At 35.9% G+C, this 20359-nt stretch overlaps 1 protein-coding gene across 14 annotated transcripts in view; it reads right to left on the bottom strand.

Annotated features, from left to right (window-relative positions):
• The window catches only part of TC2N (tandem C2 domains, nuclear), an 87983-nt gene that overhangs the window by 27736 nt on the left and 39888 nt on the right, over positions 1 to 20359 (bottom strand). For 8 of the 14 annotated variants that reach the window (XM_077941631.1, XM_077941630.1, XM_077941633.1 and 5 more), the window contains 2 exons: positions 5820 to 5941; positions 4278 to 4511 (listed from right to left, as the gene is read on the bottom strand). In XM_077941631.1, the coding sequence (XP_077797757.1) occupies positions 4278 to 4511; positions 5820 to 5886 (301 nt within the window). In that variant the 5' untranslated portion in view covers positions 5887 to 5941. Of the gene's footprint in view, positions 1 to 4277; positions 4512 to 5819; positions 5942 to 7938; positions 8034 to 20359 lie in introns of those variants that run through there. The other 6 variants (XM_077941641.1, XM_077941640.1, XM_077941639.1 and 3 more) reach the window with 2 other exon arrangements.

A 20359-nucleotide genomic window follows, 5' to 3' on the forward strand; every position in this document is an offset into this window, starting at 1 on the left:
AACATATTTAACTTCTATAATTAGGTACCACCTTACTTTCTTGACTCTAATAAAAGTAATTTTCTCTCTAATATATAAAAATCAGATGGTTTTACCACTTCTTCAGTGGACCTATAATTTAGGAGTTAACCAATTTCTTCCTCATTCAACTCAAAAAGCAATGTTTTCTAGTGAGCACAATGTCAAGAACATAAGAAAAACCATCACATACTGCCAGGTGGATATTTCTTATCTTTTTTCTGATTATGAAAATAATAGAGTAAAAACTCAAAATTATTTAATAATAGAAAATTCATTAAACAAATTATCGTATATCCATATGAAGAAATACTATGTATTCATCAAAAAGCAACAAATATGAAACGTTCACAATATATTATGTGGATAAAACAACTTATGGCCGGGCGCAGTGGCTCAAGCCTGTAATCCCGGCACTTTGGGAGGCCGAGACGGGCGGATCACGAGGTCAGGAGATCGAGACCATCCTGGCTAACACGGTGAAACCCCGTCTCTACTAAAAAATACAAAAAATTAGCCGGGCGCGGTGGTGGGCGCCTCTAATCCCAGCTACTCGGGAGGCTGAGGCAGGAGAATGGCATAAACCCGCGAGGCAGAGCTTGCAGTGAGCTGAGATCCGGCCACTGCACTCCAGCCTGGGCGACAGAGCGAGACTCTGTCTCAAAAAAACAAAACAAAACAAAACAAAACAAAACAAAAAAACAACTTATAAGACTGTGTGGTTTAATCCCAATGTTGTTAACAAGTATGAAAAAAAGAGAAAGATCAATTGATTACGTATTCTGTAAGCCAGAACTTTTTAAAATTATTTTTGAGAAACACTATTGATATGCGCAAAGTAAGATGATAGGCCAGGCACTGGGTTCATCTTTTCTCTTCTTTAAAAAATTCAAACTGGTCCAGGCATGGTGGCTCACGTCTGTAATCCCAGCAATCTGAGAGGCCAAGGTGGGTGGAATGCTTGAGAATATGAGTTCGAGACCAGCCTGCTCAACATGACGAAACCCCATCTCTATAAATACAAAAATTAGCTGGGTGTGGTGGCGTGCACCTGTAGTCCTAGTTACTCAGGAGGCTGAGGCATGAGAATTGTTTGAACACAGGAGGTGGAGGTTGCAGTAAGCCAAGACCACGCCACTGCACTCCAGCCTGCAACACAGTGAGACTCTGTCTCAAAAAAAACAAATTTTAATTTAAAGTCTAATTTAAATTAGAAAATCACTCCAACCAGACCCAACTCTCTTGTAGGTAACAATAAACTCTAGATCGAAACTAAAACAAAGCAAGAAAATAAAAACCTTGAAAGCAATGACGAGTAAAGAAAATAATACAAATCTGGACAGGAGATGACTCTGGGGAAAAAGGTAATGGCACAAAGTAGAGTTCAAGGAAATCAGAGCTGCAGGAAAGTAAGATGGGAATCCTGGAAAGGAGAGATTCCAAAATTCTGTAAATAAAGCCTTTTCAAATATGTGTCTCATCTCTGAACTACCACCCAAGAGCTGCCACCCAAGACAAGATTTGTAGTTTAAGTCCAATCAGTTTACTTGTCTGGTAGAAGGGAGGAAGAAAGAAAGGAAGGAAGGGAAGGAAGGTGGGTTAGTCTGTTTGTGTCACTATAAAGGAATATCTGAGGCTGGGTAATTTATAAAGAAAAGAGGTTTCCTTTGCTCGCTGCTTTGCAGGGTTTACAGGAAGCATGGTGCAAGCATCTGCTTCTAATCAGGGCCTCAGAAAGCTTACAATCACGGCAGAAGGCAAAAAGAGAATAGGCACATCACATGGCAACAGCAGGAGCAAGAGATGAGCAGTGGAGGTGCCAGGCTCTTTTAAACAACCAGATCTCACATGAACTCAGAGCTAGAACTCACTTACCACCAAGGGATGGTGCTACACCATTCATGAGGGATCTGCCCCCATGATCCAAACACCTCCCACCAGGCACCATCTCCAACACTGGGAATCACATGAATTTGGTGGGGCCAAACATCCAAACCATATCAGGAGGGAAAGGAGAAAGGGAAGGAGGAAGGGAGAGATGAAAGAAGAGAAGAAGGGAGGAAGGGAGAAAGGGAGGAAAGAAGGAACATTTTCAGAGGAATATAACTGAATCTAGAGTCTCCACAACATAACATTCAATATTTTTGATATTGATATCAAGAATACAAACCCAAATTATTCCATATACAAAGAAACAGGAAAATGTGATCTATTTTCAAGAAAAAGGGCAATCCACAGAATGACCAAGATGCTGAAATTAGCAGATAAAGATTTTAAAGCTTAAAAACATAAAAGAAAATAGGTTTGCAATAATGTAAAAATAAGAAATTGCCGTAGAGGAAAACTGTAACAAAGAACCAAATGTAAACTCTAGAACTAAAAATTGCAATGTCTAAAATAAAAAATTCATGAATAGGCTTAACAGCAGACTAAAGATAACAGAAGAGGCAGTGAACTTGAAAAAAAGATCAGTATTATTGAATCTAAAGAACAGAGGAAAAAAGATACTTGAAAAAAAAAAAGTCTCAGAGACCCATAGAACAATATCAAAAGGTTCAACATAGGTATAATTGGAATCCCAGAAGAAGAAAAGAGAGAAGATAAGACAAAAAATATTTGGACAAATATTGTAGATCTTGATAGAGATTTGGATTACACTGACAGATACTTTCGTCAATATTCAACAAATATACACTTAAAATTCAACAAATACACACAAAATTCTACAGACATTCACTTGGGCAGCTTGTTGTGTATAAAATTTATGCCAAAAGAAGAAAACTGTAAAGAGATAGTTGGACCCAGTAAATGATATATATGTTTAAGCGTTTGCAAGGAAATATATTGGTGTCTTCAATTTACTCTGAAATTCATTCCTCTTCAAAAAGTGGATTACTAATGGATAGAAGAATGGATAGGTAGACAGATATTTGATAAAGCAAGTATAGTAAGTAACGTTAATGGCAGAATTTATGTGGTGGACATACAGGTATTCACTATTAAGTTTTTTTTTTTTTTTTCCTATATGTTTGAAATTTTTCTAATAAAATTTTGAGGGTAAAAAAGCCATTGTGACTTACGGTATTTCAATGGACTAACACAAATTGTTTTTAAAAAAACAAGACAAGAGCTACATGTTGTTTCATCTTCTCTCTAATAATTTGGCTTCTACATCAGCCACATTCAGCCAATGGATCTATCTTATTCAAGTAACTATTTAGACTGGGAAGTAAAGACTGGTGAAGAAAGAAGGGAAGGAAAAGTGACTATTAACCAAATATTAGAAAATAATAAATAAGAAACATGTTTTCTATGTTTACTAACCAATACAAAATAACTCCTTTACTTTTTCATTCTAGACATGTGACGGATAACTGAGGTATTCTAATTACAGTCATCCCTCAGTATATGTGGGGGATTGGTTCCAGCCCTCCATGGATACCAAAATCCATGGATGCTCAAGTCCCTTATATAAATGGTGTAGTATTTGCACACAACTTATGCACATCCTCCCATATGCTTTAAATCATCTCTTAATTACTTATAATACCTAATGTAAAGGCTGTTGAGATAGTTGTCATACTGTATTATTCAGGGAAAAAAATGACAAGAAAAAAGTCTGCACATTTTCAGTACAGACGCAATCATTCTTTTTTTTTCTGAATATTTTTGGTCTGCAGTTGGTTAAATCCACAGATGTGGACCCCACAGATATGGAGGGCCAATTATATATTATTTCTTGAAAAAAGGCCAAATCTACATACAAATTATTGTATTATCAGATTTCAAAACGGGACCTTTTAAAACTACTGCACATTAAGTTCTTCTACAGAAAGAGCAAAATATAAAAAGTAAAATAAAAAAATTTTATATGAATTTTGTATTAAAAATATAAAAGCGGCCGGGCACGGTGGCTCAAGCCTGTAATCCTGGCACTTTGGGAGGCCGAGACGGGCGGATCACGAGGTCAGGTGATCGAGACCATCCTGGCTAACACGGTGAAACCCCGTCTCTACTAAAAAGTACAAAAAACTATCCGGGCGAGGTGGTGGGCGCCTGTAGTCCCAGCTACTGGGGAGGCTGAGGAAGGAGAATGGAGTAAAACCCGGGAGGCGGAGCTTGCAGTGAGCTGAGATCCGGCCACTGCACTCCAGCCTGGGCGACAGAGCAAGACTCCATCTCAAAAAAATATATAAAAGCAAAATAACAGCACTTATATGTTACATATCGATTTTAAATCCTGCTATTTTATTGTTTACCTTCAAGTTCTTCCATATGTGAAGGAGTTTCTTGTGTCCTGGGTTGAATATAAGATAACTTAAACTTGGGCACCACAAATGGTACTTCTTTGCCATCAGATGGTAATTTGGAAAGCAAATAATCCTCAGTACAGCCAACCTGAGGCTTTACAGAAACAGAAGTCAGTGGAGGTACAGAGATAGTAGCATTTTGACTATGTGGGACTGTTGCTTTAAAATCTCTTTCCACAGAAACTGCACATAAAAGAAAAAAGAAAAGAAAAAAGTCACAAATATGAATATAGGTTACATATAATAATCTAAACCTAGCATACTTCAATATTTATTTAACCATTTTAGAAAAAATTCCTGACATATAAACTACTCTTGGTTCTTACCAAACACTTATGGAATCTACATTAATTTTGTCCAGACAGTATTTGAGAATTAATACACTATTGTTAAAGTGCATTAACTTATCATAACGGTAAAAGCTGCTTTCAAGTCTTATTCCCACAAGAATTCATAGACGGAAAACAATTTTATTTTGTAGTCAGCAGTGCTTTCGAGTAAAAATCTAGTCATTTAAAACTACTGCCAACAAAAGCAATTCTTGTCAGTACTACCGGTTAACATCAGTCTTAATTACATAGAGCAACACTACAAGGAAGCTAAAGGTTCCCAAGCCTATAAAAATCACAACCAAATCACAAAATAAAATGCACTCTGACCCTAGATATACTTCATAATAGCAGCTACCCCAGTCGTAGCTTCTATGACCCATTTTATTCATTCTTTAGAATCATATGTGATTCCTAAGCTACATGATTTAAGATGGGAGGTAAGTTATTCTTTATATATATATATATAAAGATATATATATATATATAATGCTATCTGTAGACTGAAAGTACAAGTATTATTCTGTAGAAATTTATGAAATGTTTTAATGTAAAAAAGAAGCCTTCATACTCAAATATACTATGAAGCTCTGCTACAGATTAGGAAATAAAAGTGCCAGAGAAGAGTTAAGGAAGCCATGCAATAGAAAAAGAACTCTCCAGGGGTCCTTAATAAATTTGAGTCTTCATAGTTATGGGTCTCTTCCCCATTGGTCATTCATTCATTCAAGGCACTTTAATGTTATATAAATACTGAAGATTCTCTCTATTTAAATCAAAACATTCGTCAGAATATGTTGTCTCCCAAACACACTTCTCTTCCCTCCCTGCCTTTGCCTGTACTATTTCATCCACCTGTAATGCCCATGTCCAATTTTCAGCTTCTCTTCCTTCTTCCCAACCAGCTTCCTAAATTCCTATTCAGATTTCCGTGGCAAATGCAATCTTCTTTATGGTAATATCTTACATATGCCCTGGGTTGAATTAATCTCTCTCTCCCCTATGCTCCAGACTACTTGAAGTCATGGGATATTTACTTAGTGTGCCTTATGTTTCTGCCTCCCCCAAGAAGTTGGAAAACATGCCTAATTCTTTGTATTACAAAATGCCACAAATGAAGGAGGTGCTACATAAATGTTACTGAAGTCAAAACAAAACTCACAGTTGTGTTTTTCTGTTTCACCATAGAAACATCCTCCACAGCAACTCTTTATAAATTCTGTTGCCATTACTTCAATTTCCAATATCCAGCAAAAGATACAAACTTCCAATCTTAATATTAATCTGTTGGTAGAATAGAAAACAAATTAACCTGCTTGTCATGCTTAATACCATTAGATATTACTAAATAAACCACATTATCCGTCTTTTTAAGACATAATGAGGATTCTGAAGCAAAAATACTTAAGAGGAAGACAGATTTTTCTAACCATATGAAATCTTGTATAACTTATTTATAAGTTATTAAAATTATATGTTTAAAATTACTAAATGAACAATCTCAATATTAAAATCTGAAAAAAAGAAAAATTCCATTCTCAATTTTCTTTCACGAAAAATAAGATGGAAGATTGAGTGGAGAGACAGAGTAACAAGGGGGGGGGTGTGTTTATGAGAGAGAGAGAGGGAGAGAGAGAGAAAAGGGACAGTGTGGAAAAAGAACAGCAACATGGAAGAAACACAGAAAAACAAAGAAAAAAAGAGAAATAAGAAAAAAGAAAGAGGTAAACTCGGACATTTGCTGATAAAACAGCAAGAACCTAAGACAAGAGCACATAGAATTAGGAAGAAATGTTTGGGAAGGGAGATGAAAAGGGAAAAGTCAAAAAAAAAAAAAAAAAGTCAGGGGCAAACCTAGAAATAGAGAGTGGAGACTAGACAGCAGGAGAGAGTGAACTGAGGCAGAGAGAGAGAGATAAGAAATAAAGAGGGCAAGAGTAGAATGAAGCGGAGAGAGGGAAGGAGAAATGCAGATGAGAGCAAGATGAGAGGTACAAAAGGGCAGAGAAATCGAAGAAAAAGAAGGATGGAGAAAGAGGTAAGAAAAGGAGAGAGGGGAAAACACAAAATGTAAAAGAAAAGAGATGAAAAAAATGTTCAAAGAAACAGTGAAAGTTATAAACTGAAAAAAGGATGAAAGATGAGAAAAGGGGAAAAAGATTGAGATAGAGAAGCAGAGTAAATTTAGCAGCACTGGTCAAAGAACACAAAATTAGTTTTGATAGGAGAAATAGGTTGAATAGTTCTATTGTACTCCATGTGAATACAGCTAATGAAGATTTGTGGTACTCTTGAGAGATGCTAAGGCTGGATGTTTAATGTTCTCTCCACAAAAATAACTACGCCAGGTAATGCAGATGTTAGCTATATTTAATCATTTCACAATGGATAGGCACTTCAAAACATCACATTGTATACAATAAATACATACAATTTGGTCAATTTGAAAAGTAAAGAAAAAGCATATTTAAAAAATGTAGAGAGAGAGTGGTAAAGGAGATAGGGTTAGAGAGGTAGGAGAATACAGGGATAAATAAAAACAGACTAGGAGGCCGGGCGCGGTGGCTCAAGCCTGTAATCCCAGCACTTTGGGAGGCCGAGACGGGCGGATCACGAGGTCAGGAGATCGAAACCATACTGGCTAACACGGTGAAACCCCGTCTCTATTAAGAAATACAAAAAACTAGCTGGGTGAGGTGGCGGGCGCCTGTAGTCCCAGCTACTCGGGAGGCTGAGGCCGGAGAATGGCGTGAACCCGGGAGGCGGAGCTTGCAGTGAGCTGAGATCCGGCCACTGCACTCCAGCCTGGGCGACAGAGCGAGACTCCGTCTCAAAAAAAAAAAACAAAACAAAACAAAAAAAAAAAAACAGACTAGGAGAAATGGAGACGCAATTAAAAAGCTGATAGGGAAAGAAACTAAGTATCTTAAAGGAAAGTTTATTCATTATTATATTCTAATAAATACACATACAGTATAACTAAAACAATTTTTCTCTTTCACCTAATCTATCTAAATCTATGTCCAAGCAAAAGCTAAAAGAAAACATGGCACTGCATAAAGTGTGAGAAAACATTCACTTCCTCCAGATCAATTATTCTGGTAATTCAAAGGCCCTATAACGGGCACCAATAAACAAATAAACTGCATACTTCATGAATTATTTTAATCTTTAGAGTTACACTAATAGAAAAGTATACCTTAAGCACTACATCACATACATACAAAAAGACACTACAAATAAGACATAGTGCAAATAAAGGAAGTCTATTTTATATTTACCAGGAAATTAAATGTGTAAGAACTTCATGTCCAATTTCTTATTGTCCTTGGTCTCAGTGCCTTTGTTCTATTTGCACTCTCTTCATTTATGCCTACTTAAAAAAACTCCATACGCTTTTCACAGGAGGTTTTAAACATATGCGAAGTATAACAAAACCCTAATCACTCAGATTAAAATAATTATCAACTCATGGCAAATCTTATTTCATCTCTGCCTCCCCATTTACCCTGTCCTTTGGATTATTTTGAAATAAATTCTAATCATATAATTTCATCCATAAATACATAAATAATGATCTCTAAAAGATGTGGCAAAGGACTTAGGAGTTAACTTCAAGGGGTTCTCACTGGCTGAAGGTGAATCATTTCAAGTATTAATACAAACAGTAACTGTAATGAATGGTAACATAGTAAATATTTCTAAAACATTGCTCTTTTTAAACATAACCATAATAGTATTATCGTGTGTAAAATAATGCCATCAACTACTTGTTCACTGTTCAAATTTCCCCTATGGTCTCAATTTGTATAGCTGTTTTGTTGAAATTAAGATCAAATTTTAAATTGTTTCATCTTTTGTTATTAGAAATAGTGCCACAGTAGCTTTGTGCAAACATAGTTCTCAGATATTTCTCAGTATATATCTGTAAGATAGATTCCTAGAGATAAGACTATGGGGTCAAAAGGTGTATATATGTAATTTTGCTTGTACTGCCAAAATTCTCTCTGAAGCACATCATTTTGCATTCCCAATAGCAATATATAAGAGTATCTTTTTCTGTTACCAACAAAATACATTGTCAAACTGATGGACTTTTGCCAATGTGATAGGAAAGAAATGATATATTGTGTTGTTTTAATTTACATCTCTCTTATTATAAGTGCTGTTGAGCTTCCTGTCATATAAGATTAATCTGTAATTGTTTCTATGAATTCTATTCATTATCTCCTGCCGATATTTTCATAAAGCTGTTGGTCTTTTTCTTCTCCAGTTTTTGAAGCTCTTTAGATATTTCAGAGACTAACACTTTGTCCATTATACAAGTGGCAAACATCCTTCTGGTTTGTCGTTTGTCTTTTCACTTTGATTATGGTGTTTCTGCTATGCAAAAGTGTGTGTGTTATGCAAATCATAAAATAATTTACCCATATGTTCTTCAAGTACTTAGTACAGTGTTATTTTCTATACTGACATCCTGCTATACAGTATGAGAAATGGATTAAAACTTACCTCTTCCCAATTTACTATCTCAACACAAACACCACATATTAAAAATTCTGTATTTTCTCCACTTACAGGATGCTCCCTTTAGTACACATTAAATTTCCATATGCAATTGGGTTTATTGTGTATTTTCTAGTCTCTTCAATTGTTCTGTCTATTCCTGTACCAATAGTATATCATTTTAATCTTAAATTCATATACCATGTTATAACATGTAGCAAGACAAGTCATCTTTACCCCTCTTCACTTTCTGCATTTTCTTAGCTATTCTTGCTTGTCTGTTCTCGAAAATGAACTTTATAAACTGTCTAGCCTTAGGAGGAAAAATCTGATGGTACTTTCATCAGGATCATATTAAACTTATAAATTATTTTTTTAAAACTGACATCTCTAAGAATATTGAGTCTTCCTACACAGAACATAGTATATCTTTACATTTGTTCAAGTTTATGCTATGCCTTTGGGAGTTTTTATAGTTCTCATAAAAATTCTGAAGATTTCTCATTAAGTGTATGCCTGTATAATTTGCTTGACTATCATAAATGGTATCTTCTCTTCTATTACATCTTGTGACTATTTCCATTTTTTAAATGTATACATTTTCAAAAGCCCTGTTCAGCCCCAGCATATCAGAGTAAAATACTCTGTAACCACCCAAATCAAACGAATAGTCTCCCATTTCTAAATGTCTAGAGTCTTTAAAAAAAAAAAAGTTCAACATTTTTCTTAACATTTGATGAGATCTTGTTCTCTCTCCCCCGTTAGAATATAAACTGTTCAAAAACAATATTGTACTCGCTTTCTGCTTAGCACTCAGCACACTACATGATGCTGGGAATATAGTTGGAACTCATCAAATACCTAGTTGATAGATAAGGAAACAAAGTACAACTATCTCCCATAAAAACTCACAATACATTCATCAAATCACATCTCTGACCCCAATCAGCTTGCAAATACCTAACGTTAATCATGACAGCAATGTGGAAGAATTGGTTAAAAATGACTGCTACTTCAAGTGGAAAAGTTCTCAGCACTGATGGCCTTGAATCATCCAAAACGAGTTGGGGAAGATGGAGGAAGGTAGTAGAAAGAGTGAAAAGTTTATATGAATGAAATGTGAAATCTGCTTAAAATGAACACCCAGTAATACACTACAGGAAAGACAGTTAAAAAACACAAGGATATTTTACTTTTGTAAAAAATAGAGTAACAGGGACAGATTTACCCTACCACCTGAAAAGCAAATAAAATATATGGAACAGCAATTTTCAAGACATTGGCTATCAGACAGCAAAGAACTGAGAAACAGGAACTGAATGAAGTAAGCCTTTCACCTTACTCCCTTGAAGGAGTTTCCAGGCCATGGGAATTTACCCAGGCAAAGCTGAGTAGATTTTCTGAAATGAAGAGACAAAGCTGAAAGTATGTGGAGAATAAGGCAGCGAGAGTGCATAACAGACTACTATAGAATAAAGAGGTACATACAGAGAACAATGGAGATCAGCAGAGGGTCCCACTCAAGTATTCAACAGAGCACTGATCAGCACACACACAAAAAAGGAAGCTACACAAGACTGGGAGGGAAAAACACCAGAAAAAATTACAAAAACCATACATAACCAGTATTCACCAAGGTCAGGAGTGATGCCTGTCCCCACAAATCAGACTGGAAAAGGGATCAAATTGTTTACACAAAACTTAACTGTGTCCAAAGCAAATTTACAGAAATCCAAAAATATCCAGCATACAAGGTAAAACTCACAATGTCTGGTATCCAATAAAAAAAGTACCGGGTATGCAATGAAGCAAAACATATATAGAACCCATAATGAAGAGGAAAAAAAAAAAAAGCAATCAATTAGAAACAACCTAAAATTGAGGCAAGGCAGTTGAGGACATTAAAATAGTTATAGCTGGACTCGATATGTTCAAAAGGTTAAGTAGAGATATGGAAGATATTAAAAAGAGCCAAATCCAGTCTCTAGAGATGAAAACTATAATGTCTGAGATGGAAAATATACTGGATGGGATTAATACCAGATTGGATATTAAAAAAGAAAATATTAATGAACTTGAAGGCACAGTAAGATTAACTAAAATGAGACACAGAGAAAAGATCAAACATCATAATTTTTAAAAGATTTAACATCAAAATGATAAAAAGCATCTGTGACCCATGGGACAATTTCAAGTTACCCAAAATACATGTATTTGGAATCCACAAAGGAGACTGGAGACAGTGGGGAGGGCACATATGAAGAAATAATAGCCAAAATTTTCCAAACTTGATAACTACCAACTACAGATCTAAGAACCTCCATGAACACTAAGGTCAGGAAACATGAAGAAAACTACACTAATGCACACCACGCCATAATAACATCATTCAAAAACAGTGATGAGAAAATGTTAACAGCACCCAGAGAAAAAATACATGTTACATACATCAGAGTAAAGATTAAGAATAGCAGCATATAACTGAGCATGGTGGTGTATGCTTGTAATCCCAGCTACTCAGGAGGCTGAGGCGTAAGAATCACTTGAACCTGGGAGGCAGAGGTTGCAGTAAGCTGAGATCATGCCACTGCACTCCAGCCTGGGTGACAGAGAAAGACTCCATCTTAAAAAATAAATTGATTAATTAAAAAGGATAGTAGCATAGTTCTCAATGGAAACAAAACAAAAACAGTGGAGCAAGATCTTTAATGCACTGAAAGGAAAAAAACCCATCAACCTAGAATTTGACACTCAGAGAAAATCTCTCAAAAATGGAGGTGACATAAAGACTTCTTCAGACATACAAAAGTTGAAAGAACATATTACCAACAGATCTACACCACAAGACGTGTTAAATGATATCCTTCAGGCTAAATAATTCATATTTCACAGAAATATGAATCTATACAAAGGAATAAAGTGCACCATGAGTATAAATATATGATTTATTATTATTTAGATTTCTTTACAAGTTTATTAAAACTTAAGACAAAAAATAATACTGTGACAAAAGGTTTGTAACATATGTAAAACTAAAATGTATTATATCAATAGCACAAAGGCCAGGGGGAGAAATAAAAGTAAATAATTATAAGGTTTTTATAGTATATGTGATGTGGTATCATATCATTTGAGGACTGACTGTAGAAAGTTAAAGATATGTACTATAAACCCTAATGCAACCACTAAAATAAGAAAACAGAGTTACAGCTTATAAGCCAACAAAGGAGATAAAATGGAATAATCTAAAAATACTCACTTAATAAAAGAAAGCAGAAAAAGAAAGGGGGAACAAAGAGCAGATAGGAGGAGTAGAAAACAAATAGCAGGATGATAGATTTGAACTTCATTATATCAAGAATCACAAGTGTAAATGCTCTAAAATAGGCCAATTAAAAGGCAGAGATTGCCAGACTGGATAAAGAAGTATCATCCAAGTATATGCTGCCTATACAAGAAACACTTTAAATACAGATAAGTTAAAAATAAAAGGATGGATACCCCTCAAGAATATACACACAAAATCCTCAACAAAATACTGGCAAGTCAAATCCAGAAACATATAAAAAGATTTATATATCATAACCAAGCAGGATTTATCCCAGGATAGTAAGATTAGTTTAACATCTGAAAATCAATTCATGTAATGCATCATATTAACAGAATAAAGGACAAAAACTATGGGATAATCTCAATAGATATAAAAATTTGACAAAATCCAATATTCGTGATAAAAACACTGAGAACAGAAGAGAATCTTTCAACATAATAAACAGCATCTATGAAAAATCTATAGTTAACATCACAGGAACCACTGAAAGATTGAAAGTCTCCCTCTAAAGCCATGAAAAAAAAATATTTCTACTCTCTCTACCTTTATTCAACACTGTATTTGAGATTCTAGCTAGGGCAATTAGGCTAAAAATATTTTGTAAAAGGCATTCATCTGGGAAATCAAGAAGTAAAACACTCTTCATTCACAGACAACAAGATCTTGTAAATAAAAAAAAAAACAACCTGAGAAATTCACTAACAAACTTATCAGAAGATCACTAAGGTTACAAGATATAAGAGGAATATATAAAAGTTAATTATATTTCTATATACTAACCATGAACAGTCCAAAAATGAAATTAAGAAAACAATTCCATTCATAATAACATTTTAAAAAAACTAAAATACAAATACTTTTAAGAAACGAAGTAAAAGACTTACACACTGCAAACCACAAGACATTACTGAAAGATATTAAAGAAGAGCTCAATAATTGTGAAGATATCCCATGTTCATGGATTGGAAGATGTAATATCATTAAAATGTTAATATTATTAATATTGCTAAGGTGGCAACACTCCCCAAATTGGTCTAGAGATTCAACACAATCTCTACCAAAATCCCTTCCAGCTTCTTTACAGAAACTGACAAGCTGATCCTAAAACTCATATGGGAATGTAAAGGGTGCAGAATAGCCACAACAATCTTGGGAAAAAAAAAAAAAAAAAAGAGTAAAGTTGAAAAACTAACTTCAAAATTTACTACAAAATTAGTCATCAGGACAATGTAATATTAGTATAAGGACAGACAAATAAATCAATAGAATTAAATTCAGAGCCCAGAAATACACCCTTACATTTATAGTCAATTGATGTTTAACAAAGGTGCCAAGAAGTTTTAAAGGGAAAGAAATAGTGTTTTCAACAAACGGTGCTAGGACACCAAATATCCACATTTATATCCACATTATATCCACATGCCCTTCTCACCAAAAAAAAAGAAAAAAAAATTGGATCCCTGCCTCCCACCATATACAAAAACTAACTCAAAACTGATCACACACCTATATGTAAGAGTTAAAACTTCAAAACTCTTAGAAGAAAACATAGGAGTCAATCTTTGTAAACTTGGGTTAGGCAGTAATTTCTTAGACACAACACCAAAAGCACACATGATCAAAGAAAAATTTGATGTACAGATTTAATTGAAATTAAAAACCTTGTGCTTTAAAAGACACCACTAAGAAAGTGAAAAGACCACTCGGAGACTGAAAGAAGATATTTGCATATCATACACCCAATAAAATATGGATTATATCCAGCATATATAAAAAACTATTACAACTTAATAAAAAAGAAAAATAACCCAATTAAAAAACAGGCAAAGATTTGAACGGACACATCTCCAAAAAAATCTACAAGTGGCCAAAAAGCACATGAAAACATGCTCAACACCATTAGTGATTAGGAAAATCAAATTAAAACTATAAAAAGACAACAATACACATCGATTAAAAAGGATAAAATTACAAAGATTGACCATTCCAAATGTTTATGAGTATGCGACAAGTAGTACTCTCCTATTCTACTGGTGGGACTGTAAAATGGCATAACCACTTTAGAAAACAGTTTGACAGTTTCTAAAGTTGAACATATACCTGCTACATGATTCAGACATGCCATTACTACATATTTATTTAAGAAAAAAGCAATATGTTTACACAAAGAGTTGTACACTGGTGTTCATAGCAGCTGTATTCAAAATAGCCGAAAACTGAAAACTATCAAATATCTATCAACAGATGAATCCATTCAGAAAACAAACTGTGACTCAATGGAACACTACTCAGAAATAAAGAAGTAAACTGGTTAAACATGCAACAACATGGATGAATCTCAAAAAAATTATGCTGGGTGAAAGAATGCCAAAAAAAAGAGTATGTGCCATACAGATACGTGTCATATTCTCTTGTATTTGCTTTATTAATAACAAAGCCATATTTCAGTTCTTATTATTTTTGCTTTAATTTGGCTTTTCTAGCTATCTTATTAATACTGATTTGTAGCTGAACTCCACTGTGTGATTCAAATTATATAAAATTGTAGAAAATGGAAATTAATCAATAGTAACAAAAAGTAGATCAGAGGCTGCCTCGGGAGAGTGAGGAGTGGGGAGACAAAGGGCAGAGAGGGACAGAAAGGAAGGACATGGTGGGGCAGGAGGAAACTTTGTGGGGGTGATACACTCATTATCCTTTTTTTTCTTTTTTGAGACGGTGTCTCTCTATGTCACCCAGGCTGGAGTGCAGTGGCACGATCTCGGTTCACTGCAAGCTTCGCCTTCTGGGTTCATGCCATTCTCCCGCCTCAGCCTTCCATGTAGCTGAGACTACAGGCGCCCACCACCACACATAGCTAATTTTTTGTACTTTTTAGTAGAGACGGGTTTTCAACGTGTTAGTCAGGATGGTCTCGATCTCCTGACCTCGTGATCTGCCTGCTTTGGCCTCCCAAAATGCTGGGATTACAGGCGTGAGCCACCGCACCCAGCCTATACTCATTATCTTGATTTGTGGTGATGGTTTCATAGGTACATACATAAATGAAAACATCAAATTGTAGATTTCGAGTATATGTTACTTACTACATATCAATTATACCTCAATAAACCTGAAACAAAATAATACATAAACAGAATTATGGAACATTAACAGAAAAAGAAGCCTCAAAAACATTAACAGAGCAGAAGGCTTAGAAATCATTTTATCAGGGCCAGGCATGGTGGCTCATGCCTGCAGTCCCAGCACTTTGGGAGGCTGAGGCGGGCGGATCATCTAAGGTTGGGAGTTGGAGACCAGCCTGACCAACATGGAGAAACCCCATCTCTACTAAAAATATAAAATTAGTCGGGCGTGGTGGCACATGCCTGTAATCCCAGCTACTCGGGAGGCTGAGGCAGGAGAATCATTTGAACTCGGGAGGGAGAGGTTGCAGTGAGCTGAGATCGTGCCATTGCACTCCAGCCTAGGCAACAAGAGCAAAATTCCATCTCAAAAAAAAAAAAAGAAGAAATCATTTTATCAAAGTCCTTCTAATTCTACCCAAGAAAATAATGAGTCAAGCAACTAGATAATGTTAGGTTTAGAACCAAACCCTAAGCTTCACAACTTTTTCTATCATACCACATTGCTTTAGGTAGGGTATGGGTAGAAGGGCAGGACCAGTCAGGTTAACAGACTATGTGCTGGCTATCTATATAGCCACATGTTTGCTTTTTTAGCAACAAGGAGAAGCAAATATAAATGGTTAAAAGTATACTGCCTAGGTTCCAATCCTGTAACTTTCACTTATTAGCTATATGACCTTAAATCTGTTACTTAACCTAACCTTCAACTTCTTCATCAATTAAAAAACAAAAACAACAACAACAACAACAACAACAACAACAACACAAACACTTCTTAGGGTTATTGTGATGATCAACCAAAGTAATGCATATAAAGTATAAAACTAGTGGCAGGGCTGTTTTAAGAATAAATGTTTGCTGCCATCAGCAGCATCATTATTATATTTATTATCATCAGATCCTACTTACAACTGATCTGATTCATGCTAGGCACTTTACCCAATGCCAGGAATGATATGAGGACATTTAGCTAGAACATTCTAGTATGAGGACAGACTGTAAAAAGACTTAAATACTTCCATATCAATAGATAAAAGCTATAAGCACCCTAGTCACTTTAACTCCCCACTATGTACCCCTGAGGTAAATGTCTGAGAAAGCAGGGGCCTCCATGACTCTGCTCCAGTACTATGGTCAGTGGTCATGCAGGACAAGTTGTTAAAATACTTTTAACATCACTCTCTGTTTGGGGTTCCCAAAGGGCTTATTTGCCTATGCTGGCCTGACACAGTCTAGGAACAGCCCTGCCTATGGTATTCTCACAAATGAAGGACAGTACATCATCATGACTTTCCCCTGCAAATCTGCTTTTCCTCTGGAATTTCCTACTACAGTACCACTATCCAGCTAATAACTAAGCCAGAAATATGAGTGCCATTCTTGAGTCCTTCTGCTCCCATAATCCACACATCCAATTCATCCATTCACTTACTTACAAGCATTTATTGAGCATCTACTATGTACTAGGCAATGTGCTAGGCACTGAAGACAAAATAGTGAACAAGACAGGCAAGCTTCTGAAGAGCTTACCACAGAGGAGGGAGACAAATAGAAAAATAGACAAACATGTGATACATTCAATCCAATGAGGAAAATTAACCAGGATTCAAGAGGAACTAATGTTAACTTTGTATAATCAGAAAAGACTTCTCTGAGGAGGTTAACAATCCAGCTGGAACATAAACACAAGAAAGGATCAGCTAGCAAAGTTCTTGATGGTGGAGCATTCCAGAAATTGCAAAGATTTTGAGTTGTACCCACTTTGCATTATTTTGCAAGGTACCAAGCAACAGAAAGAGTGGTTAGAAGGTGAACTGTGAAATAGGCAATGGCTAGAATTCTGTTGAGTAGAGTCCCTTAATCCTTGTAATTTTTTTTTTGGGGGGGGGTGGGGGACACGGAGTCTCGCTCTGTCCTCCAGGCTGGAGTACAGTGGTGCAATCTCGGCTCACTGCAACCTCTGCCTCCCGGATTCAAGCAATTCCCTGCCTCAGCCTCCCGAGTAGCTGGGATTATAGGCACCCGCCACCATGCCCGGCTAATTTTTGTATTTTTAGTAGAGACGGGGTTTCACCATCTTGGCCAGGTTGGTCTTGAACTCCTGACCTCATGATCCACCCACCTCAGCCTCCCAAAGTGCTGGGATTACAGGTGTGAGCCACCGCGCCCAGCCATCCTAGTGATTTTCACACCTTCCTTTCTATTCTCAATTTGACTGTTTTGATTCAGATGTTATGATATCCCAAATTACAGAGAGCCAGCTAATAGGTCTGCCTTTCAAATTCTTTTTATCCCCCCACTGTGCTGCTAAGGTCCTTCATCTGCTTTAAATAATGCTATGTCTCTCTGTCACTTTCAGGATAAAATTTATTCTGCTAAATACAATATGTGACCCTTCTCTTGCTCATCTTCCACTACTTCCTTCTGCAAATACCAAGCTTCAAAACATAACTACCTGATGTGCTAGAAACACACCATTTCTCTTTTTTACTTCTGCGCCTTTGAACTATGTTAGGGTGGGAATGTCTCTAGTTTCTTTGAGACAGATTTGTCTGTATTAGAAAAACTACTTGCCTGCAGATACATGCCATACTCTTCTATATTAGCTTTATTAATAACAAAGCCCTATTTCAGTTCTCCATCTGCCTTATTCTTTTGTTTTTCTTTAATTTAGATTTTCTGGCTATCTTATTGATATTGATTTATAGCTGAATTCCACTGTGATCAGGGAAATTGTATATGATCAATGATAGGCATAGTATATGATCAATTTTAATAAATGTTCCATGTACATTTGCAACTTTGAGGTGCAATGCTCCATGTACATCACTAAATCAAATTTGTTAGCCATGTTAAAATCTTCTGTATCTTGGCAGGGCATAGTGCCTCATGCCTGTAATCCCAGTATTTTGTGGGGGCCAAGGCAGGAGGATCATTTGAGTCCAGGAGTTCAAGACCAACCTGGGCAATATAGGGAGACCCCCATCTCTACAAAAAATTAAAGAATTAGGCCGGGCGCGGTGGCTCAAGCCTGTAATCCCAGCACTTTGGGAGGCCAAGACGGGCGGATCACGAGGTCAGGAGATCGAGACCATCCTGGCTAACACAGTGAAACTCCGTCTCCAGTAAAAAATACAAAAAATTAGCCGGGCATGGTGGCAGGCGCCTGTAGTCCCAGCTACTCGGGAGGCTGAGGCAAGAGAATGGCGTAAACCCGGGAGGCAGAGCTTGCAGTGAGCTGAGATCCCGCCACTGCACTCCAGCCTGGGCGACAGAGCGAGACTCCGTCTCAAAAAAAAAAAAAAAAGATTTGGCATCTAAAAAGAAAACTCCAACTATGACTGTGGATATATCTATTTCTTCTGTTAGTTCTATCAGATTTGTTTCACATATTTTGATTCTAATTTATGAGGTGCATACAAATTTATTAATCTCCCTTTCGATCTCTAGTAATACGTCCCTTAATGTTGGCTTTGTCTGATATAACTAGAATTTCTTTCAGTTAATATTTGCATGTTACATCTTCTTTCCATCATTTTCTTTTCAATCGTTCTGTGTTATGCTCAAGGTTCCTTTTATAAGTAGTATGTAGTTAGATTGTGTTATATTATCCACTCTGACAATCTTTGTATTTATTTGTATTTTAACTGTATTTAGTCCAGTCATAAAGATTTAAAGCTGTTTTAACATATTGGTTGGTGATTTAAATCTCTTATCATTATGGTAACTTTTTAATTTCTAAAAATGCGTTTACCCTAAAAACAATTTTGTCTGATAGCAATATAGCTGTGTAGCTTTCTTTTAGATAGCATTTGTATGGAATATCCTTTTCTGTTTACTGTTTCCGTTTGTTTATCAACCTTTCTGTCTCCTCATATTTTAGATATGTCTCTTATAAACAGCATTTAGTTGAAGTGTTTTAGTCCAGATAAACACTCTTTGTCTTTTGACTGTAATATTTATTCCATTTATATTTAAGATAACTGGCTGATATATATTTTAATTTAAACCTATATTTTATCCTGGGATTTCTATTTGTCCTACTTGTTCTCTGTTTCTTTTTCTTTCCTTTCATCCTTCCTTGGATTGACTGAGTGTTTATGATCTTCATTTTTTTCCCTCCAATAGATTGGATATTGTATTAGTTTCCTACTGCTGTTGCAACAAATTACCACAAATTTAATGGCTTTAATAAACTTACTGTCTTACAGTTCTGGAAGTTTGAAGTCTGAAATGGGTTTCATTGAGCTAAAATAGAGGTGTTGGCAGGGCTGCATTACTTCTGGAGGCTCTATGGGAAATTCCATTCCTTTGCCTTTTTCAGTTTCTAGAAGAAACGCGCATTCCTTGCCTCATGGCCCCTTCCTCCACTTCAAAGCCAACAAGACAGCATCTTCCAGTCTCTCTGACCCCTGCTACCATTGTCACATCTTCTCCAACTCTGAATCTCCTACAATCTCTATTTCATTTAATAAGATTCTTGTAATTACATTAGGCCAACCTGGATACTCCATAATCCAAGATAATCTCCCCATCTCAAAATCCTAAATCACATCTGCAAAGTCACTTTTTCCATGCAAGGTAACATTCACAGGTTCTGGGAATTAGGACATGGTAATCTTTGGGAGGCCATTATTCTGTATACTATAAATTTTATACACTCAATTTCCTTTTCTTTAGTTACTTTGGTTGTTTTAATATGCACACTTAACATGTCAAAGTCTAAAGTTAGTCCTT

Source organism: Macaca mulatta, chromosome 7 (assembly GCF_049350105.2).
Source record: "Macaca mulatta isolate MMU2019108-1 chromosome 7, T2T-MMU8v2.0, whole genome shotgun sequence".
NCBI lineage: Eukaryota > Metazoa > Chordata > Mammalia > Primates > Cercopithecidae > Macaca > Macaca mulatta.